Source organism: Vanellus vanellus, assembly GCF_965231255.1.
Source record: "Vanellus vanellus genome assembly, chromosome: 8".
NCBI lineage: Eukaryota > Metazoa > Chordata > Aves > Charadriiformes > Charadriidae > Vanellus > Vanellus vanellus.
The window spans coordinates 1,757,287-1,781,095 of NC_138913.1; the positions used below are offsets into that span (position 1 = coordinate 1,757,287).

At 41.4% G+C, this 23,809-nt stretch overlaps 1 protein-coding gene across 1 annotated transcript in view; it reads right to left on the reverse strand.

The window, feature by feature from the left end:
• Positions 1-1,478: 1,478 nt before the first annotated feature.
• The window catches only part of PLCH1 (phospholipase C eta 1), a gene marked incomplete at both ends in the record, with an annotated part of 74,119 nt that continues 51,788 nt past the window's right edge, over positions 1,479-23,809 (reverse strand). The window contains 13 exons of the mRNA XM_082487245.1: positions 1,479-3,589; positions 6,642-7,002; positions 7,483-7,542; positions 9,529-9,608; positions 10,005-10,151; positions 11,339-11,423; positions 11,876-12,000; positions 12,998-13,105; positions 13,191-13,370; positions 15,169-15,266; positions 15,939-16,033; positions 18,856-18,927; positions 21,775-21,936. Of these exons, the coding sequence (XP_082343371.1) occupies positions 1,479-3,589; positions 6,642-7,002; positions 7,483-7,542; positions 9,529-9,608; positions 10,005-10,151; positions 11,339-11,423; positions 11,876-12,000; positions 12,998-13,105; positions 13,191-13,370; positions 15,169-15,266; positions 15,939-16,033; positions 18,856-18,927; positions 21,775-21,936 (3,684 nt within the window). The remainder of the gene's footprint in view (positions 3,590-6,641; positions 7,003-7,482; positions 7,543-9,528; positions 9,609-10,004; positions 10,152-11,338; positions 11,424-11,875; positions 12,001-12,997; positions 13,106-13,190; positions 13,371-15,168; positions 15,267-15,938; positions 16,034-18,855; positions 18,928-21,774; positions 21,937-23,809) is intronic.

Sequence of the window (23,809 nt, forward strand, 5' to 3'; positions counted from 1 at the left end):
AATATGCTGTTCTCTCCCACATGATCGAAACAACAGACAGTTGTATCTGCTAGACCTTAATGGAACAAAATGGGAATATGCAGGCAGTTAGACATGCTCAATAACCATGGCTTCCTATCCAGAGAAAAGAAAGAGCTCAGCTGCAAATTTCTAGCTAAGAACCATCACCATCACGTGAAATGACAGATCTTTTTCCCTTTCTAATACCTTCTTGCAAGCCCGTGACAAGACAGCTGTCTGCAATCACTAACTACTGTTACTTTAAGCGTAATTGTATTTACTACAGTTTCAGTAAACATGTAACCAAGTGCTTAAAAATCTATTTTAATGATGTTTTCAAGAATAATAATACTCTGCATTACAAAAGAAAGAGGTAAAAGGTACGTCTTTTACATATAAGAAAAAACTTACAGCAAAGGCAAAGAATGTCTTAAATCCAAAATAAAGCTATGTTGTTCCCTACAGGGAAGTTTCAGGTGTTTGAGATTACTCACTCAATTCACTTTCAGCATTCATAGAAAAAGATGAAAGACAGTCAAAATAGTTACTCTACCATGTCAGCTTTAAATCATTCACTGACTGTCAACAATTTAGCAATAAAATTACAAATATACAGAAAACAGATCTGCTACTGTACTGAAGCTACACACACAACCAATAACAAAAATACATAACAAAATACGCAGAAATTGTTTTCCATTCATAAATGCAGAATTACTCCAACATTCCACTCTGACCTGAAGTGAGCTCTCCACACAATGACCAAAAAGGAAGACAACTGTTATCATACATCATAGAGTGAGCAGAAGACAAATCTACACATTACTCACAAATTTGGGCTAACCCTAATTCTACAAATTGTTTGCTGTAGAATTATAGTTAATACATGGAAACATGTAAAATTCATATTAACAATTAAGTACAAGTCAGAGCGAAAACAGTGATGGTAAGGAAGAGTGTCATTCTGAGACTGCTGCTTGTTGGGCAGAACGAGTCCCGCGTCCAGCACTCGAACCCCACGGACGTTACCAATAACGGAAAGCACTATGCTTAGCAGAATTTGCACAAAAGGCCAAAAGTGATCACTAAAAATGTTCTTCCAAACAGCAGGACAGGACATCAGGAAAACAGAATACTATGGTATTCATTGCAACGTTAGGCTTTTGAGCACAGATGTGCTCAACTTAAAAATGACATGCCTTACAAATACAAAATGCTACAAATGCTTACTGCATGCAGATAGTCCCCAGACGACTACACTTCATAATTCCTAAATCAAAGTAATACATTCATAAGGATGGAACATGGTTTCTATTTACATAAGCTTTGACAGGAAAGGGCACATTAAATCATGACTGAATCACTAGCATGAAATTACTTTTCTAAATAATTTAAACCCTCAAAACAGTATTTCTTGCTAAAAATCCTTCATTTCAATGAAATAGTTTGTAAACATTGAAGATGTACATTTATACAATCTACAGTCTCAGCAGGAAATAAATTTCAGGCCTATCATCACTACTGGCTTCCAGCGGCAGAACAGAATCACGCGTATACAACTGGTCGCTACAGGCGTAGTGCAGAGCAGCGCACGCACCCTCGGGTATTCCTCGGCCCTCCACGTCCTCCCCAGGGAAGCCATTCAGGTACCTGGCTATGTACGAGCCTGTTGAATGTCTGTTGATAACGTGAGGAGATGCCGAAGGCTTGTTCCGAAGGACAACCCCCGCTACGCTACTTGAGTTAGAAGATTTTTGCTTGCTGGCAGCCTCCTGCCTCTCCTTGGCACGGCTGGCGATATTCCGCACCCTGCTCTGGCTTCTGGACGAGAGTTTCCTGACCAGCGCCTTCGGGCAGTCTTCATCAATCTGCTTGGAGCACAGTGTTTGACGGCTCTCCTCCTGGTCCAGGGAAACCAGCTTCCTCAGCTGTTCCGTCAGAGCATCCGTAGAATGTGGTCTCATATTCTTCATAGCAGCGAGTTTCTTATCTCTCATGCCTGATGAGATAAAGCTCTTACTTATGTACTGATACTTACTTTCAAAATTGCAAGAAATATCCTCTGATGTCAAGTCTCCGAGACTCTTGGACTTGCAAGGGCTAGTCTGCTTGATGGCTGGATGAGGTGGGAAAGCCAAAGCATTTTTGAGGACCGGTGAGTCTATGTTGAGCTGGGATGTCTCAGAGGTACACATTACATTTTCCTGCTTATCTGAATGGTGATGACATAAAAAGCCAACATTTTCATACATTGGAAAAGGGAGCTGACTCCCTGCGGTCCTGAAGTTACCCGAGCAGTCCAAGGCAGAAGCACGGAGCTCAACAGTTGCGCTGCTCCCAGAGGTTCTCTCACCACCATGCCCCGTGTCCTGCTTTTGCCTCAGTTTCAAAGGGGAAGCCAACTGGCTCATGTCTTCCCTTCTGTACTCGCAGGCAGTTACCAAGAGATCTTGGCAATCCCCATCTACTTCTACAAGACTGCTGCTTTCCGAGTTTTCACCAGTGGGAGGGTCAACAAGCATCTCCTCAAGGATGAGGCTATTGGAAGCAAAAGAACTGGCAGACTCGGGGGCTTCCCAGCTTGGTCCACATTTTGGTCCACATTTCCTTTTGGGATTTCCATTTAGCAAAGAGAGAGGTGAAACACAAGGAGAGCTAGGCAAGTTGTTTTGTACACTATTTAATTTTTTCTTGCAAACTAATTCACTGTGGGTCTCACATTCAGAAGCTGGTGTAAGAGTTGCCTCATGGATAATTGTGTACACAGAATACTCTGCAGTCTCAGGGCTGGAGAACACAGTAGTATCTGGAGTTGAGAATAAAGGGGATTTGATGGATTTTGTGGTAGTAAAGTTGTGCTTACAGGGACTGTTAAGATCTGCAGTAAGCATGTGTGGGTGCGTAGCCGTCACACTGAAGGCCTGGCTGCTAGTGCCATGGAGGCTTGAGACTGCAGTAAGATTAGGTTGGTCATCGGTGACATCAAACTGTCTGATCAGAGCTGAGACAGCGCTATCCATCTCGCTCTCATTTGTTAAAGAAACTTCATCTATAAGGCGAGAAATGTCACTGTCTTGCATGGTTAAAGTGGAGTGCAAATCAGGAACGTCAGAGCAAATGGTAGAAGACCTATCTGCCAAAGAAAGAGGTGCGCCAGTGCTTTTCTCGATGATGTCACATTTGTGATTTTCCATCTCTACTTTCTGAGAAAGGGCAGAGCCCACAAGAGTTATTTTCTCCTCCTTAGACCCTTTTGTGTCATCTTCTTTTTTATCGTCTGCACAGTTTTTGCCATTTTTTTTTTCTGTGGAAATTTCAAAATCGGAGTTCTGCATTAGAGGGACAGTTTCAGCAGGAAGATTATTTTGCGGATAGCCTATGAGGTGATTTGCTTCAGCTATACCACTTGCAAAAACTAAATTTTCAGGTTGCTCCTGTAGAAGTGGTACTAAAGAGTCAACTGTAGTCTCCTGGTCATTCTTCTTAAATTGAGATGCCAAATTTGAAGTATTTGCTGCTTTCTCAGAACATGTGAAAACAGATTCTTTCAAGTTTGTTTCCTCCTCATTTGTGTTGTCATCACTGTTGGCTAAATTAAATAAGAAACATATTAGTTGCATACAATATTGTGTTCTGTTTATTAACAACTATTTTGTCCTTAGACAAGACAAATGGAGAATGCAAAATTAGGTACAGTTGTGACAGAACTTAATTATGGGGTTGTGCAGGTTTAGTACAAACTATCTGTGTGATATGAATAAATGGAAAAATACAACTGCAGGCACTTCATTGAAACTTCCTTTGAATGTCTATTACATCAAGCACGTGATGTAATATTTGTTGCAAATAATGTTAATGAGGTACCATATTGTAGCTTGCACATAGTATTACCTTCGGCTGTGTTCCTATTCAGATTTGTACTATAAAGAAGCATGGCAATAAAGACAGAACAAAACAGCTCTGTTAAAAAAACATAATATTTTGAAACAAGATGCATGCTGAAAAGAGCTGAGTAAAAAGCATCAAGTAGATGGACTCCAGACTGTATTTCACATCTAGTTATGGTAAAACGTTACAATTTAAGGATTTAATTTTTGATCTTCTACAAGCATTCATGAGAGCAAGAGTTTGAATTCCATGAAAAATATGCATTGGGTATTTCCTCTACCAAATCCTACTTGTCTTTATATGCCAAATCTGAGCTCCATGACTCACTCTTTTGGAGCTTTTAATTAAGCAGGGACTACAGAAGTAAGCCTGGCATGATATACACTGTTTCTAACATTCACTAGAAATCAGGTACCCTAGGAAAAAATAAGAGAAGCCCTGATCATTCCGTGACAGTGCCTGAACCCTCCCCTCCCCCAGTACAGTAAGAGCTATTTTAAACAAACATGACATTAAAGGCTGATCTCCAAAATCTGAATAGTTCCCCAAGCTTTCCAGTGCTCCCACATAAGGATGGAAGAGATGCACATTTCTTTGATGTCTAGATTTTTTTTTCTATAAAGAACAGGGGAGGAAATGCACAGCACACTGTCTACTGGGCATAATTCCAGTGGAGACAGTAGAGATGTGTTCAGCCATAGTATTTTAGCAAGAAAGATCTCTGCTGGACAGCCAGCCTTTTCCATTCTTCACAGCATCCTGCAGTAATGAACGCTTCACCTGACTAGTATGTCCCTGAGGGTGAAGCCACCTCCTAGTCTGAAACATCTGGGCTGAACTTACTTTCTGAGAATACCCAAGCCTATGCCTGTACGTGCACGAAGCGGTGTTGTACCTTTTCTTACCATGATTCAAGGTAAGCGCTTCCACAGAAAACGAGTTGCTTTTCTCTCTGTCCACCCCTAAGCCATGGATGGCCCTGCAGCATAGAAAGGAGAAGGTCCCTTGGGGACAGAAGAGGACTCCATCTGGAGTTTCATCTTGTTTGTGTCTCATTTCTTTGTGTCTAAGGTGGCCAGTCCTCCTCCATAGGGGTTACGGAGCAAGGCCTACAGAAACTCCAACGGACAGGATCTACTCCTCTCAGAGTTAGAAGGGGCAGCATTCATTCCCTCTGACAGCTTTTTAAGTCATCTCACCAGGACTTGTGTTTTCTGGAAAGGTTATTTTGCTACCTGTGACCTCCAAAAAGTGTGGCAGGTTCTTCTAAAATAATTTTTTGTCTCTGTCTGTAGCATCCTTAGGAAGAAATATGTAAGAAATAATTCCATCTGCTGCGAAGAATGACTGAACTGTATCATCTCACAGACTTATGTAGAGGATCTTTCAATTTAAAATACAGCATTTCAGAGTTCACTTCCTTCACTAGGAATATCCTTTTTCCTGTCTACGGTTTCTTCTCAGGGTGGTAGAAAAAGAATAGGTTTGATTTTGCTTGCTGTTTCTCCTAAGTAACTTCTTCTACAAGATGATGTCCAGATTATCTGTTCCTTCAAAGCCTCTAATATGGACAAGTAGAACAAAGGTGGTTTAATAACACATTCTCATCTGTGCCTGGTGGTTCTCCTATTTTAGGGTGGCTCCTGTAGTTGGTGGAAGCTGCTGCTCCGGAGCTGAGAATATCCAGAGCAGAGCACCACTTCTGTCATGCCCCTGGCCAAGAGAGGTTCTCTGTGTGCTCGCTGCATCTTACCAAAGACGACAGACGGTGCTTCCGGCTGTCCTGCGCCAGCTGAGGAAGAGCCCTCTGGGACCAATTGCAGCAACGCTGTGCTGTCAGAACTCACCAGAAGCTGAGGACGTGGCTAGCCCTGCAGCCTCACGGGGACAGCCTGTGTGAGTGCACGTGCTCTTCCCAAACAAAAACAGACCAGCCCCAAACAGCAGTATAGAGGCCCTAGACTAGGGATAAGCTCAGGGTGGGGACGGCAGGTCTAATGAAGTAGAACCAGCCATTGTATTCAAGGCTTCCCAGACTTATTTAACTATTTCAGTAAATCAAATATTAGGCAGGTCAAACGCACTAACTTTGCTGTAGTCATGGGAATAACTGGCTGAAGACACTTAGAAAAAAGCTATTTTAAGAATTAAATTGTATTGTGTATCAATAATATAAGACCAAGATTTTATCCTAACACATGCTTTCAATGTAATCTAGGTTACTTAATTTGATTAATTTAGGAGGAGAATATCAAGATTGATGGATACAAAGTCTGACCTACTTTTATCCCTTTTACATCTATTTGAAAGTCTCTATTAGTCTTTACACACGCTATTTTCAAAAACACATGCTGGATACTGTTCTTCCTCCTTGAAAGCAGGGAGAGAAAACCCACCATGCCAGCAGCTCTGGTTCCATAAGAAAGGGACAGGAGCAAACCAGAAACTGGTGAAGCACAACTGAAAGTTGGTTCTTAAATTATGAAAAGAAATTTGGCAAGTGTCCTTTTAAGAGCACGTCCAGGAGTCATTGTAATTCAGTTGCCTAGTTTGCAGAGTCAACAGCTTTCCAGGGTGTCACTTATCAAAGATTTAAGGAGCTGTTAAAATACTACAATCTTAAGCATATGTAATTTTGCCCAGTAACTCTCATTAGAGTTGAAGAAAACTAGTTGCATAGGGAATGAAGAAATAAGCCTTTTAATAGATTATTTAAACTTAGTACATTAAAAGTAATTATGGAAGCATCTTACCGGATGCATTTTCTTTTCCTTTGGCATCTTGGGTAGTTTCATCTTCTGGACATGGCAGTCCTACAAGAAGATATTTGTCCACAGGCATAGAAGCAGGACGTGCTTGCAGACTCCGGCTTGTACGCGTTACAACTCCTTCTTTGTCTTTCAAGTCTATTGGTTCAGATGCACTGTCTTTAATTTCAGTAGCTTCCAGAAAACCCATCTTGCTTTTCTTTCTACCTTTTGCTGGTGCACTGGCTGTGCGCCGGAGAATTCGATCACCAATAGATCGTTTCCGTACATAGTGCCCGCTGGTCTCAGCAGAACTGTGCTTAGGGTTCTTGTTAAACAACCCTCTGAGTCCTATCAGCTGCTTATTCTGAAAGGACAAGAATAACCACAGTTTCGAGTGAGTTCATAATGTTATATAATACGTACAATGAGAAGGGCTGCTTTCAGAGTATTTATGAATGATGAAGACAAAGTTAAAAATGCAGCAAAGCAAAAATTCACACCAAGCAATTCACATCTACTCTGACCAAGGAACTATCAGCATAGGTCTCCATGAATTCATGCATGTCTGTATTTCTCCTCATTAGGATGGCAGCCCGCCACAATTACAAGAGAGGTTTGCTCAAAGTCTCCTAATCAGAGATGACAAGACTGTAAGAAGTGTACTGCAGTGACAGGCTACACATTAACTTGGAGTTTTATGCATGGGCTTCATCAAAGCGATATTCAAATGTTTCAGAGCCTGAATGAAGAATGATGTAAGTTTGGTATTTGCAGATCATGCGATTAGGAACCATTCGAAAAGTCTGTGCCCAGCAAGTGCAAAGTGCATGCTAATGAAGTCTACCTTTGTGGCTCCTAGAAAGTGCAATATTGTGTAACTGGGATTGAGGATTAAAGGGCTCCACTGAAAGGCAAAAAAATGCAAATACATTTGGCTAATGTTTTCAAGACCGTGATACAAGCAAATAAAGGAATAGTACAGCAGCTATAAATATAACCTCTCTACAGCAAATAATTTAAAACTGTTTATTAGTCTAATGTCAGTCTCAGAAACTTGGCCAGATATCCTCACTTACAAGGATGCAAGTGTGCATTCAGCCTTTGTTTCTATGTTAGAAACAATAATACAGCCCATCGTTAAGGCAAGCATTAGAAGAATAGACTAAGTGATAGAGATCAAATCTCAATGGATCTTTCCGCACCTCTTCATTTGTCTTCCCTATGAAGCTATTCTTTACTATTTTTCTTGAGCACATTTCTTTGAAGAGCACATGAGCCAAGAGCAATAGCCACACAGGCTCCCCGTCACCAAAACTGTATGTGATTTCACACATGTACCCAGATGCGTGCAAATCTAGGTGTGCTGCTCAGACGCATTCCAAGCTGTGTACTACTGCTTTTCTTTTTACTTAGTCTACCTTGAATACTAAAAGCTTCTCTTTGTGCACAGAACACACATGGGTCTGGCACGGTCCGTGCCGTTCCCTCCAGCACCTCGTTCCCTCCAGCACCTCGCTGCTGTCCTCCCTGGCAGGGGAAACACTTGTGGAGGCAAGAGCAGACAAGACCATTGAAACACCGGTCCCAGGGCTGAGACAAGGATGCCAAGAGTGAGACAGACATCTGAGTGGTTCACAGAGCCATCATTAGATCATTTGGTGATCTAAAGGGATCAGGGAGGATAAAGGTAGCGGAGTTAAGTGAGGATCTGGACTAGAGCAACTCGCAGCCACTAGGCGGTCTATGTTATTTTCTCTCTCTGTTCCACTGAGCTTTCCTTGGGTACTTGCAGAACTGCTGGTTAACATATTTGACATAACATTCTCTGCAGCCACTCGCAGAAAGGAGGAAGACTGAGGGCTAACTGTTCTTTTCAACCTATACCCTTCATAAAAGTGGGGAGTTATTTGTGGGTTTTGTGTCTTTTTTTTTTTTTTTTTTTTTTAAAATCACTAAAAGAGCTATTTTATTTTAGCATCCTGTTGAATAATGCCTTAATTTCTTTGTGCTAGCTACAGTGACCTCTTGTAACCTGCTCGTGAAGGCAGCTGAAGCAGAAACACAGGGAAAAAGCACTGTGCTTTTACTTTCATTTAAAAAATGTTTTAAAATTAGTAATCTTGCAGAAAAGCAAAATGTATGCACTAAAATCTAAAAGCTGCTAAAAATAGCTTGGCAAATGCCATGTTCTGGTGCAGTTAGTTTTCAACATTTATTTCTAAAATAAAATTAAACACACTGAAGAAATGTACTCACCATATCTAGACGTGATAATTACTAGGTGCAAACAGTAAGGACGCTCAAAAAAACATGCACGCTAAGACTAGGGTTAACAGTACGTTGAGCTTTCCTTGCTGATCACCCACAAGGAACCCCCCACACCATGAGCTACACCCTTCTGCCTCCTGAGCGCTCCGGCAGAAGCGGGTCTGGGCGGTTACTGGGGTATCTCGGGTGGAGAGAGCCAAGCGTTTTATTGGACGCGGGCGTGCTGCGAACGGGTGCTCTGGCTCAGTGCTCCTCAGAGAAAACACTCTGAATAAGGAATTGCAGTTTGCTTCCTTGAACATGCTGATGCTTAGCTGTGTGTGTAGCTACCTATACAGATACGAGTATAAACGAAGACATCAAGTTGAGGGCAATAAAGAATCAGACATTGTGCTTTTTCATTGCTGTACAATCTGAATAATTTGTTTAAGCTTTATTACTGATTAGTGCCAGAGAGGACTAGGTACTGCTAATCCAGTGTACAAAGTGCCATGAACATAAGCTGTAAGAATCATTTAGAAACCACACAAATCCTGTGAGGTTCTGGGGTATATTTAAATCCATTTTCTATCGGAATAAAAACAAACAAGTCATGAAAGATGAAACTTCCAGATATACCTACCTTTCCATAGATCTCATTAATGGTTATATGAACAAATATGGATGCTTCTGTCAGCCCTTCTAAATACACGTGACGATAACCTAGTAAAACAAAAACATTGCACCACAAATAATCAACAGGTTGCATTTTACACACAACTGGCAATGACTGCCTATAGAAGTGAAATACATACAGTAAGCCACCTTATGTCTTCAGTAAAACTTATGTTCTCACAGGTTTTCCAAGCCCCCAGTACAAATTGCCTCCAAGTTACAAATAGGACACCAGTAGTAATTTCCAAAAGCACAGACACCGAAACTCCTTCAAATAATGGTGAATATACAACCCTAAAGTACCAGGAGAATTGTCCAAGCTCATACATGAAGTCTCGGAGATATAAGCGTATATCTTACGCTGATAACCTCATCTTAAACTTTAAGTTCAAAGGTGTTTGTTCTTCAGCTTAGATTTCTAAGTCAAGGACAAGTGGGACTAACCAGGCACGAGACTGCTAAAGGCCAGAGTTCTTTGTCCAACAAAGTCTCTCCCAATAGGGTCATGGTCCCAAACAAGAAATCGCACCAAAGCTATTTCAGGCATGTGGATGGTAAAAGTGAGTGTTTCCTCCCAAACAGGATTAAACCCTGTAAAACAAACAGAACACAAATTTTGGGAAACAAGTCCATAGCAAGCGCTAGCCTCAATTTTCATGATGCAAGAGGCATAAGAAACATGCAGACCAAATACACAAATGAACCCTCATTACTTATTGCTCATCTAGATCTAGGTGTTCTCAACCTCCATTATGTAAGCAATTAAAAGTGAGAGATCTGTCTCTTGGACTGCTTTTCACAGTATCACAGTATGCTAGGGATTGGAAGGGACCTCAAAGATCATCTAGTCCAATCCCCCTGTCGGAGCAGGAACACCTAGATGAGGTTGCACAGGAAGGCGTCCAGGCGAGTTTTGAATGTCTCCAGAGAAGGAGACTCCACAACCTCCCTGGGCAGCCTGTTCCACTGCTCTGTCACCCTCACTGAGAAGAAGTTTCTTCTCAAATTTAAGTGGAACCTCTTGTGTTCCAGCTTGAATCCATTACCCCTTGTCCTATCATTGGTTGCTACTGAGAAGAGCCTGGCTCCATCCTCATGACATTCCCCTTTTATATATTTATAAACGCTAATAAGATCACCCCTCAGTCTCCTCTTCTCCAAACTAAAGAGACCCAGCTCCCTCAGTCTTTCCTCATAAGGGAGATGCTCCACTCCCTTAATCATCTTAGTTGCCCTTAGTTGCCCTTAGTTTGTTTTACAAACAAAATGGTTCTGGTTGGGTAGCTGCCAGGGATACCAAGGCAAGTTGGTGTTTTGCAGAACTATGGCAGGCTAAAGATAGACCAAAACCAACAGGAACTACCTTTTTCTCCTGTGGTTTTGCAACTGCCTGTGAGAACTGACGGGCACCCCTCCTGCTGCTATCCCACTCTGTTACTCCTCTCCTTCCCACAAAGGACATGATTTGTTTTAGTTGCACTTGAAGTTATACATGTATTTTACATACATTAAAAAATATATATATTTTGAATTTCTGCATAAAGGAGATTTAAGAACAACCCAGGAGAAAGATATTGTGCTGAACAGTTCTTGTCCTTCACCTCTAGCTTGTCTGTCCCCCCACACCAGAAATTCTGCCTAGGAAGCAGAATTAATTTGTTAAAATACAATCATTTGCTTTCATCAGGTAAGAAGCTTGGCAATTTAGAAAGTAATAACAGATACCGAATCACTCCTAATTTTACTCTAAGAAGAAGAAATCAGCTAGATTGTCTTACCATTGTCGTCAACCACTCTGGTCTGATCTTTACAGCAGTCAACAGGTAACCCAATAATTTCCACCTCAACAAAGGGATCTATTATCTATTTTTTAAAAACAAAGTATTTTAAAAGCAAGCAAATGATACAAATGAAGGTCAATATTTAGAAAGAAAAAAATCATGCAGAGAGTTAATTTAAATTCATATAAGAATTGAAAAACCTTTGATTCACATGAATTTTCAAGCAGCACAATCATGGGAAATTGCTTCATTAAGTAAAAGTTGGTGTATGGTTTGTAGTGTCAAGAGCTATGGCCAGCTATGACTAAGTTTCAAAAAAGTGAAGTCACCCTCAAAATACAAAACAAATCAGTTCTTAAACATCATGTGTAGAACACAGACTCTGTAGGAAAATGTAGTACTTAGTGACCAGAAGCTTCAGACAACATCTGAAATTTATCGGTGTATTTAAAGAAGGAGGAGGTTTGAGTCTCATGGTGCCATGTCACTCCAGGACCTCTCAGGGAAGCATTTGTCAGTATCAGAGTATCTTACCTCTCCTCTGTCTCCTAACATTGAGTCAGGGGGCTTAGGCAGCTGCTGTCCACTGATGATTTTCAGAATAAGCTGCTTTTTAGGACTGGCGGGGAGTGGATCAGCAGAGTAGGGGTTGAATGTGCCTAAAAGATGGCAAGGAATATGAAGTGTAAGGAAAAAGATACACATAAATATCGCCCCCCCAAGATGCACATATATAGCCAAAATTCATTCACAAGCAATTAACTTAGAGAGTATGGAGCAGCTGTTAATGAATTTTAAAATTTCTTTTTCTTACAACCTTTACTGAGCTGAGCAGCCCTTGTTCACAAGGAGAGAGAAAGGACCCCTCTAACAGTAGGGTTTTGCAAGATTAAGACTACCTTGAAAAAAAAAACCAAAACAAAACACTTTCTTCTGTAAAGTAGTAGCTTCAAAAAAAACCCCTATAGGTACAACCCAGATCAGCACTCTGTTCATGTTTCTTGCACAGCTGCCCAGATGTTAACGAGAAGCAGCAACTAGTAAGCGGCTTCCTGCAGCAGAAGCAGAGGAAGTACCCAAACTCCCTCTTCAGTACCTTTCAATCAACACCGCTGAAAATAAGAAAATAACTTAGAGATACAGGGGTACAATCAGATCCCAAGTCCTCAAAATACAGAAGGATTGTCATTGCATAACACTGAAAACCACTGGCTTCTGTTCTAACAGCGTTTTGAGGACTGAACCAATTCCTTTTAAAGAGAACAAAATTCCACTGACTTGTTTGAGAGCTGGACCAAGCCCTGCATACTTGGGCCTGGGCCACTGCATTCCTTGTTCTTCTTGCTTGCAGTTGGCTAGCCCAGGGCAACTGTTTCTTTTTTTAAAACGTGTATTAAGATGGAGCCCTCAAAATATATCTATAATAACAGCAAGAGATTGTATGCTGGTAGTTACACAGTCTGAGAATTAGACACCATTTTTTGAGGATAAAAAAATATATGAATTCTGAAGTAAAATAAGCTCATGAATTTATGGAAATACGAAAGATTCTACATATGTTCTTATTTTTCTTTCTTGTGTCTTGGCAACTTCACCATGAAGACATTTTCTGAACAGCTTGATGTTTACAGTAATAAATGTATAGTAGGACATTACCTTTGCACATCTGCTGAGGTTTGAGGACATAACCACAGTTGCCATTTACCCTAAATTTTGCATCATTTAGTTGCATCACACGTCCCTCAGATTGGTAGTTTAGTGCCACTGTTGAGAGAGAAGACTCAGGTGTAAGATATTCACTTAGCACATATACAAGAAACGGGAAGCGAGTTATTCATGCAACACCTACCTAACTGACAACCAACATTCCAGTAAGGTAAAGGATTGAAATTGCTGGAGTCAATCCGATAGGCGGATGGATAGACTCTTGTCAGCTGTTTCTGGTTGTAAAGCATAAACTGTTCGGCCTTCTGCTGCACTGCTTGGTGGGCTCTGGTTTCACTGAAGGACAGCACGTTCCCTGTTGATCCTGTGTGCATTTTTAAATCAACAAACAAGTTACAAAGCAATCCCAGGAGACGGGGGCCTCAACTCAGACTTCAGTTGCACTTGTACTGATCAAAGGGAACATTGGATTTAGTCCAAAGCTACACCGACAGGTTGTCTTGTCACATGCAAATCATGTACATTGCCTAACTGAAGGGCACCAGTTTCCCCTTCTAGGGCAGGGTCTTTTGTTCCACCCTCAAGTTTCCAGACTTACAAGGAAAGCCAAGCACGAGCTTATGCTAATGGCTAGGGCCTTTTCTCCTGCAGAACCCCAGACAAGATTGCTATGAAGAATCTACAGAGAAATCTACTAATGGCAGCATGATCAAGACTTCCTTACTGAAGAGCTTACAGCCAGGGGAAGGACGGGCCCAGCAGGGCTCCCATTTTGCTATTCTCCTTGTAAGACATTAATAGCTGCACTCAACCCACTTCTCTCTCACAGAGGTTTCTGTAAACTCATCCTTTCCCTAAATAATCCAAGCTATCTTTTCCAATTCATAAGTCTTCCCCCCGAGCATTTTATCCCCTTAGGCAGACCCACTTTGATCATCTTATGATATGCTTACAAGTATCTAAAGGGTGGGTTGAAGGAGGATGGAGCCAGGCTCTTGTCAATGGTTCCCAGTGACAGGACGAGGGGCAATGGGCACAAGTTAGAACACAGGAAGTTCCGTTCAAATACACGGAAAAACTTCTTTACGGTTCGGGTGACAGAGCACTGGCACAGGCTGCCCAGGGAGGTGGTGGAGTCCCCTTCTCTGGAGGTTTTCAAGGCCCGCCTGGATGCAGTCCTGAGTGATGTGCTCTGGGCAATCCTGCTTTGGCAGGGGAGTGGGGCTGGGTGATCTCTAGAGGTCCCTTCCAACTCTGAAACTCTGTGATTCCGTGATCTCTGCCCTCTGGGAAAAAGACTGACCAGAAGAGCTCCCTAGGCGAGAGTGCCCAACTCCAAGGGAGCAGTGAGGCCAACTCAACTGTACCATCTCTCCATGCCCATCTCTTCAGCTAAGGCCAGGAAAGCACAAGATCTAGATGGAAGGCAGCTGCAGTAATGTGCTCCAATGAGCAGGCCCTCCTTTCCAAGGGGCCGGGAGCTACCCGATGGGTTCAGCGGTACCACCTCACTGCACCTGGACCTGAGGAAAAAGCTGAGCTGTCTCAACTCAGAACAACCAGACTGAAACTCTACAAAACTATGTCCTTCTAGGATTTCTTGGACTCTGTTTCTCCACAGTGCTTTCACCTTCCTTAATTTCTCCCATTAAATTAGGAATTATTTTTATAGTAATTACAGAATTCCATACACAGTTTCTTCATGTACGTTTGGTGACCTTTCCCACAAATTCCTCTGCAACTTTCTTGATTTCCATTTTGCCTCTGACATGTTTACTGAAACTGCACACTTTCTGAACAGGGATCACTTCTATTTATCACAATTCAAATCTGTTATGTTACTAAACGCTACTTAAAATTGGTAACGTTAAAAGATGATGACAAGTTCCATAAAACTCTGAAATCAGGAAAGTGTTCTTCTGAAAAAGCCTCATCTTTAAAATTGCTACTAAAATGTGAATGTTGTAAGAAACCAAGGGAAAGGATATTTCCTAGGGAAGAAAAGGGTGGTGCTTTGCTCTTTCTCCATATTTAAATAAACAGGACAGGTAACTAACTACTCTGCTTCTAAAAACAAGGGAAACCTTGAAAACACAGACATGTTTCCTATGCAAACAGAAAAGTGAAAAAGGCACGCGTAAGTCTTGTGCCAGCAGCCTTACCATCATCTACTATATCCTGGGCTGCCACAGAGTTTGTGTACACCACAAGGTCAGACAGAGCTCGGCACAGCTTCACCGTTTTTCTTCGACGAGCCAGTCTGCTGAGTTATATTTAACATAGAAAACAAAACGGGATTTTTTCAATATTTAAAGCCTATTTCAATCCCCCTTTCTGTTCTTTTCACCAATAAGGAAATAAACAACTGTGAACAGGGAACCGTGTGTGGCAAACCTCCTTAGAGAGGGCTCTGAGACGACTGCTCCCCTTGTACCTCTACAGTTACACCACCCAAACAAAATTTTTCATTTAACACATAATGAAATAGCTGCACCATGGCTCTTCTCAACAAAAACAAGGCAGACAGGTTTGAGCTGTCTGAAAACAGAGCGTTTCAGTGACGACAAATGCATTCTCAATGGCACTTTTCTGATTGCTTTTTCTTTACGTTCTCAGATGTAATAAAGTTGGCTGGGCTGTGATGTCCCCTTATTTAGCCTAAACAGTTTTCTTTGAGCACTATTTACAGCATGCAAAATGTAGATTGGCATTTTTCCATTAGAAGAGTATTACTATTACATTTCTTTTCAGTTTAAGGGTAATTGCTATTTGCAACCTATGAAAACCTATACAATCAAAATATCGGGCTACAGCAGTCACAACAGAATATACCCCACCAGCCTTCCCTGAGGCAGTGACATGTACACAGTGATAGTAGTAACGTGCCTCTGGCTTTAACCGAGCTGTAAAACTATGGTGATTCATAGCTCACCTGTGGAGCTGTCCTGTTTCCTTTCCAGAAGAGTTTTGCTGGCATTCTTCATCATCTGATGCACTATGGTATTTGGATGCTGCCTTCACAGCTTTCTGTTGCGAAAGGATCAAGCAGAGCTGTGTCAGTTTATGGGGTGGTGCTATAAATCCACATTACTCTAATGAACATCAAGGGGGTGGGTGAGCTGCAGCAGGTTTACAGCACAGGACCAGTGTCCTACAAGGACACAGAATGACCCTTGGGGGTTTGAGAGCAGAAAATCCTGGACGGTACCTCAAGTGTTTCCATACATGGAGAGAAGGAAAGCCAAGACAAAGCATCTGTGCCCTGATCTCACTCCATCTGACTGCAAGGATCCAAGCCTGCAGCCATGGAGCAGGTTTATCTGCTGGCTTGGAGACAAATCCAAGCCTGAAGAAAATTATTTCTGCAAACTGGCCAGTCCGTCACAGACCACTGCATATTTTGCAGCTTCCCTTCCCTACTCCCTCCTGACCTGGAAGACAACACTGCTCCACTGTCTCCAGTACACTGGCACTGGTCCTGCTGAAATTCTAATGGATCATATCATATTTAACAAACAGTAACACACTGTAGGATGTAAGCGTACAGTGCATTGCTTACACCTACCTATGCTTTTCCCTCAGATTAGAAAATTTAACAAATTCATTTGTGAAGTTGAGAACAGAGTCTGGGCAAAATTTTAAAACATCATCTTTCTGCTGCCTTTTGAGCTACACATACAGGCATTCGAGTTATTCTAAAGTATTACAGTATACAGTAAAGAAAATAGCTATGATAAAAAGGATTAAAATCTCAAAAGCACCTTTTTTTTCTTAAGCACCTATTATTTAATACAGTTTCCAATTGCAATATTACGCCTTTTGTAACGCTAACTACAGCTTCAAGTGAGTTTCTTTAATTCCCTTCTCATTGAGAGGTAATTAACAATATAACTGAGAGCTCCTTATCCTTTTGCTCATAGGGCTAATTGAGTAGATTTCTTCTCTGTTGCTGTGCACCAATAATGCACGTAATTTAATTTGCTGTGTCTAGAGCTGAAACAAAGTTGACTATATTGGAAATCATTTACGTGGTTCAGTTTTGGAATCCGAAGGTCTGGACTGTGGATGTTTATTGCAGTCACCTTGCAGGAATTGCCAGCCTTACTGTCTTTGTCCCTCCATGGGCAGTTTTTAAAGAGTTTCTACATGGATACATTTGGCACACGAGCTGGCAGGAAACACCACAAGTCAATAACCCTGGGTGGATAATTCTGTACCTTCAAAAATATCAATAGTAACCGCTCTTCCCAGGCATCCCTTTAGCTGGAAAGGCATAATGGGGAAGTTACTGGATGTCCCTGTTGCCTCAGTCTACAATACAATCATTATTTAAAAAATAAAAAAATCTATATATACTCTGTGTTATTTTTTTCAGCAAAGATGGCTTTCCAACCGGCTATATCCATTAGGATAAACAGTTGAAGTAATTAAATTATTGACATACTTTCCAGCCCTCAGCGTAACCAGCAGCTTTTAGTGGCTGACTTTTGTCTGTGACATCTCATTCCACAGCATTTGTTTTCCCATCAGCGAGCGCAAGTTACAGTGTAAAGTGTCCACTATCGTGCACAACAGGTACTTGCAGATATCACCACACTAGGTGAATAACGGGCACTTAGCTAAAGCGGCTGAAAGAAATACAACCACTTTAAGCTGATGTAAGCTTATAATCAAAGTGTAAACATGAGTCCTGGTATTGTTTGCCTCGAGAATTTTTGCTGGCTCCTAGCTGGCTTCAGGGCAGATGAGCTGCCGGCTGATTAAGTTCTATGAAGTATTTCATAACTGCTGTTTTTCCTAAACTGCCGCTCAGATTATCAGTTACAGAGCGTGCTCCCTGCTGGGCTGCAGCATTCACCACGGGCAGCGCTGAAGAAGAACACAGGTGCCCAGCAAGCTGGGGGCAGAGGTACCACTGGTGGCACAGTGGCTGGGCTGCAGACCTGCTGCACGCCTCTCACAACGAGCCTATCTGCTGGTTTACTCACTGGGTATCTGCTAATTGACTGCGGGAGGAAGGAAGCTTTCAGTTGAATAAGCTCATGCTGAGGCTACGTGTTCAATAAATCCATGCCTCGAGGCACCGAGGGAGTGTGGGAACAGGGGAGGCGGATGACGGGAACACATTTGTCAGGATACGGGAGGAAACACGGACGCCCTGGCCCTTTTGGTGGCTGCTATCTGTCCAGCTGTAAAATGAAACCTCACACTCATCTGAACTTTATTAGCTCTTGCTTGGTTCAATAGAGCCGCCACAGTGAAGACCCAGCAAAGCAGACGATTTGACCTAGCAGCTACACAAACACATAAATACTACATGCAAAACCACGAAGAGGTCAGAAAAAAAAAAACAACACATTTCTACAAAGCTGAAGCCCAGAGTCAGTAATCGGTCACAGCAGTCCCTTAAAGCAAGTGGAAAGACAGTAACAGTATGCTCTGCACGGCGCCGCTCAGGGTATGGAACAGGGTAAAACTGGACCCTGAATGGAACAAACATTGTCAGCTGTGTGGACAGAGGTCTGGAAAAGAAGAATACGCCAAGGCATTTGTCTGCACTGTTCTGCTGCTGCTGCAAGTTTGATCAGCAAATCAGCAATTCCACATCACCAGTAAAGACGATCATTTTGGTCAGACAAGACATTTTTTGAGTTTGTGTGATCATTTTTAAAGGGTTCTCCATGCTGCTAGCAGCTACTGAACAGCAATAAATATATCAAGTGTAATCACATACTCTTTCCTCCCTGCTCCCATACACCCCATGCTTGTCCCAAGCAATAAAACATACCTGGTGTCTCTAGAATGCCGTCAGACCTAGAAGTGCAAACCCAGTCTCTCATTTTACTTACCTTGTGTTTACCGAAGTTGCCCATTAATGATCGGCTATGAGACTTTTTTCCACCTTCTTTTGTATCCAGGTTCTACACGGAGAGAATGCAACAAAAAGTAACTAGATACCTTCAGAAGTATCTTTAAGGAGTCTGCCACAGTCTCTAAAAGACATATTTTCAACCTAGTATGAGTTCTTGTATGTCACTGTGATTCACTATTAGAAGAATATAGTGATTGCACATGAGAAAAAAAAAAGTGAGTTAAAGTCTAAACACAACATATTGATCTGTGAACACAAACTGAAATCCAAAATCTCACTACAGGCCTTTTCTAATATCTTTATATACTTGATAGCTTAGCAATCCTCTAACAATAAGGGAAAAATATTAACATTAACACTCAAGACTACAACCAACCACGTAGAAAAAACAGTCTAGCAAAACCAGGCAAGCAACAACAAAACATGACAACGTTTGGAAGTGTGCTTGAAAATTGCCACAAAGGAAAAGGGGAAAAAAAAAAAATAATTCTCTTAACAGATAAATGTGGACTTTTCACAGGCAGCCTGAAGCCCGAGTTTCACATTTCTAGCCGTGCCCCTAGACATCGGTTTGATAATTTCTGGGAGCATCTAGCTTTTTCTGTCAGAAAAGCACATCCGTTCATCTTCTAAAAAGCAAACCAGAAAGGTGCTGAAGATATTCCCTCAGCGTTTCAGCATGTCCGAATGAACTCCAATTATTCCCCAGTCAGTGCCGAGTTGGAATTCAGTTCTGGCTATCATATAGATGGCTTCTTCAGGTCCAAGAAGAAAGTCAATAACCTCTGTATTCATGTTCAAAGATTTGTTCCTAGCTCAGGCTGAAAGTCTCTGTAATATGTGGAAGGAAACCTTAGGAGATAAAGTAATTGTCTCCCTCAAACAAGAGGCAGCATTGACAGTTTCAACAGCAAATCCGAACTAGTAGCAGGCCTGACTGACAGTACCATACAAATCGCCTTCCTCCCTCCCCACAAAAAACCCAACTGATAATTACTGAAGATCAGTACATAAACTTGCACCGTGAGTGTTTCGGGGTTTGTTTGTTGGTTGTTTTTTTTTGTTTGGTTTTTTTTTGTTTGTTTGGTTGGTTGGTTTTGGGTTTTTTTTGCTGTTGTTTTTTTGGGTTTTTTGGGTTTGTTTGTTTTTTGTTTTTTTTTTTTTTTTTTTTTTTAAAAATAGCATTTCTCTGGGAAAATGACTGGCATATCAGTGACTAAGTAAAGGAAAATGAGATTTTACCAGCAAAAAGGTAGAAAAATTTCCCCTTCTGGTACATCTATTACATAGTAACTACTAGACAAGAGCTTTACAGCACCACCAAAGCAAGCTACCTAATGAGTTACACAACTACCAAACCATTACAACATTTAACCAGCTAGGTCAACAGTTGATATAAATGAATCTTCCAGCTGTTTTCATTTATTATTACTAATTGTTCAGCTCTGCATTACTTTAAGACCCTTGAAAGCAAGGGTCCCACACAATCAGTCTGCATACAGAACTGTTGCCGCAAAGGAAGAGGATCTCTAAATGTCCTTTAATAATTTTAAATAAGACAATTAGAAAAATCTATCACTTCATATTATCATCTGACAGAAGTCTGAATAATGCAGTTGCAGTACTGAAGTATTTTCTGTATTCTGGTCATGTCGATGACATGTAGTGGGTAATCCCAGGCATCGTATCCAACACAAACACCTTATGGAAATTTGCGTTCTTTAAACAAAACTCCCTGCCCCCTCAAATGCTAGCTAGGGGCCAATCATTCTTCCAGATACCAGAGAACATATCAAGTCTAATTATTCTAACTCAAGATAAAACTGAAATGTCTCATATCTGATCATATTTACTAACATGGGGAGTTTGCTCTCTGAAATGCCACTCTTCCGACCTCATGAAGGCCAAAGGGAACAGGCAAGCTGACTCTGTTCTTGCACTGCAAAGCCACAGTCTAAAAATAGCCCTTATCTATCGGGTCAGGTGCCTTCGTCCTGTGCATTCTTACAGCCTCTTCCCACCACAACGCAGCTTCGAGCGGGGGTCTCGGGCATCAGCACAAGGCCAGTACGTTTTCCAGAGTCAAGCCCGGCTTCAGGCCAAAGTCTCACAGGTCCAGCTTCGGAGACCGACAAGAGCTGCATAAACCCTACAGAGCGGGCAGACGTGCAGAAAACAGAGCTACATGTACTTGACCTTTAAGACTGCACTGGTTACAGAGTAGGCACATCCCCCACAGAACAATTCACTCTGTATTTAACACAACCGGGGTTTGCATCTGGTTGAGGTGAAAGTACAGTAACCGTGGATTCAAGGTTCTGTCTACTGATGTACTCAAAATTCTAATACATTTAGCTGTTTTACAATAATAGTTTGATGTCAAACAGGAAAAAAAAACATACCATTCTTGATATAAAACCGTCTGGGCACGGAAAACTAGAACCTCGCTTAGGGCAGTAAAAGCACAATCCTGTGTTTTAGTGCTGTACAAAACAGCCATCAGCATTGCAGGCAGACAACGCTTTCCGTTATCACGGCCAGTCTTCAGAGCACCAAGGCAATAGAAAAGGGATCTTTCCCCAGTAACCTAGACACAAACCAAATTGCTTGACACACGCTTGCAATACTGGTACTTACCGTATAAGTCGCTTCCAAGTTCCAAGTCTTACAAGGAATAAACCAGATTAGAGCATATTGAAACAACACACACTTCGCTTTTGACCATTCAAATTCTCTGATTAGCTGTCTTCCTGAAATAGTTCCAAGATTTCGTTTTGGCTAAAACAAGCTCTCAGAAGTTGTTCATAAGTTATCAGCTTTCTCATCTGAAAAACGTGCAATACACATTGCATTGTCTAATACTCAACAGAGCATGCAAAGGGGAAAAACCACATACCTGTTTCAGGTTAATATTTAAGCCCTCATGGGTTGCCTTTAGCAGGGCTCTCACAGTGAAGCTGTCAGGGTCTTCTTTGTCCCTGATTTGGGATTCTTTTATCAGAGATTCCAATTTCGTTCTTATAAAAGATTCCACCTGGTGCTCAGTTGCACCATTGCTCTGAAAGTCATTAAGAAATCCAGTTGAAGTAAATTATTGTGTCCATCACTTCTGGGACAGCCTGAGGGAGCATTGCACACGCTTCAGGCCACACAGTGCTCCCAACATTTCCTTTCTCTGTGCAAGAAAAAGTTTCTTGCACAATTCTGACAAAACCAGGCAGGTGTCTTTCACTGCCATTTCCATTTTCCTTTTTCCAATCTAGTCCTCCTAACGCATAATTTGCCCTGCCTCACCAAAGCACAGTCCACCACTTAGATCACCCCAGAGCCTGGCCCTGGCCTTAGCTCTTTGTTTCAGAACTGTCACAAGTCTGACCATCTCTTTCAGAAGATGGCATGAACACTCAAGCTAATGCAGTGACACCCTTCCTCCAAAATGTCAGACAACCTGAGCATCGTTAGATTCCTGTTCCAAAGGGTGAGAAAGAGGAAACAATTACTGTTAACAACAGCCGTATGGACTACACAGACACAAACCAGTCTCTTACATAACGTGCTTAAAATAAAAACAGATCCTATAGACCAGTGTGCACCTAGCATCCCGCTGTCCATGGGGTGAGACCTCTCCTGACACAGGAGAGGAAAGCAACTGTTCTGTCCTAACATGTTCCATTTCTAGCCCCAAAAGACATACTGTATTTTGCATTGGCTTTAAGGATTGCCAAATTTTGTCCTAGGTCTTTCTGTTAAAGAAAGCATCATCTCATCAGAAGTGCTCAAGTCATGTTAGTAAAGCACATGTGGATTACAGACTGCTCCTATTGAACAGTATGGAACGATGAATCAAGCATCATGATGGTTCAGAACTGCTTGAGCAATCTTGTCTCATCTTACTACATCCATAATTAGAGTTACAGTTATTCTATATATACTTTTTCCCCTGAATTTACACCTGTGGAAGTTTGTACCTGTACTTAAAACAATCATATGCCTAAAGATTTATGGGATTAGGAGTCTTCAAGCTTCCCCATAAATTAGTTAATGCCAAATATTTTCAATTCTGTAGTAAATACTAACAGAAATATAACATTCTGAGTCATTGAGCAAGCTGATTTTATCCTATGCTTCAAGCATTTGCTGCAAGGCTGTACCACTGCATGGGACTGTCTTGTGGAACATATGGGATGAATGACATCTGGTGCAATCTAACCTCTAAATAATTAAGAAATGAATTAATCATGATTTTGTCCAGTAGCATACAGGGAGTTTGTTTATCAAAGAGGGGGAAAGAAAAAAAAAAAAAAATTTCAAATCATCCCTTCTGTGTGGTGTACTTGAACCTCCCAAAAGATGTTGCTGACACAAGCATTTTAGCAGCAGAAAGGGAGGGGAGGGGAGGGGAGGGGAAGAACCGGCACAATCATATACTTCCTCTGAACCAGTTCAGATGAGGACTTCTCTTACCTGTAACCCAAATCCCAAGCTATTCTGAAAATCCTTCAGTTGCTAATAGCAGGCATAAACGATACAGACAAATTAAAAACTCAATATGTAAACCAAAACCAGTTAATGAGAACTATAGAAAAGTGTTTCCATGTGACAAGGCAAACTCACTGGGCTACATTCAAAAGTAGAGATAAACATTGTACTTGCTAAATATTAATTTGAATTTGATCTATTCTTTCTGCATCTCCCTAGACAGTATTTTCTTTGTTCAAAAGTTTCAACTGGTGAAGCAAGGCAGCCTCCTGATTAGAAAAAAAATATCTGCTGGATAATGTGTATTAGCATTGCACACCAGTTTCAGTTTGTACCAAAAATATGCGTTAATAAAATTAACACCAGAAAAATAAACAAGGACTTAACAAATAAAGGGAACAGCAAAAGTTCAGTGTCAAAAAATAAGAAACAGAAGGACTGAAAATAAAAAT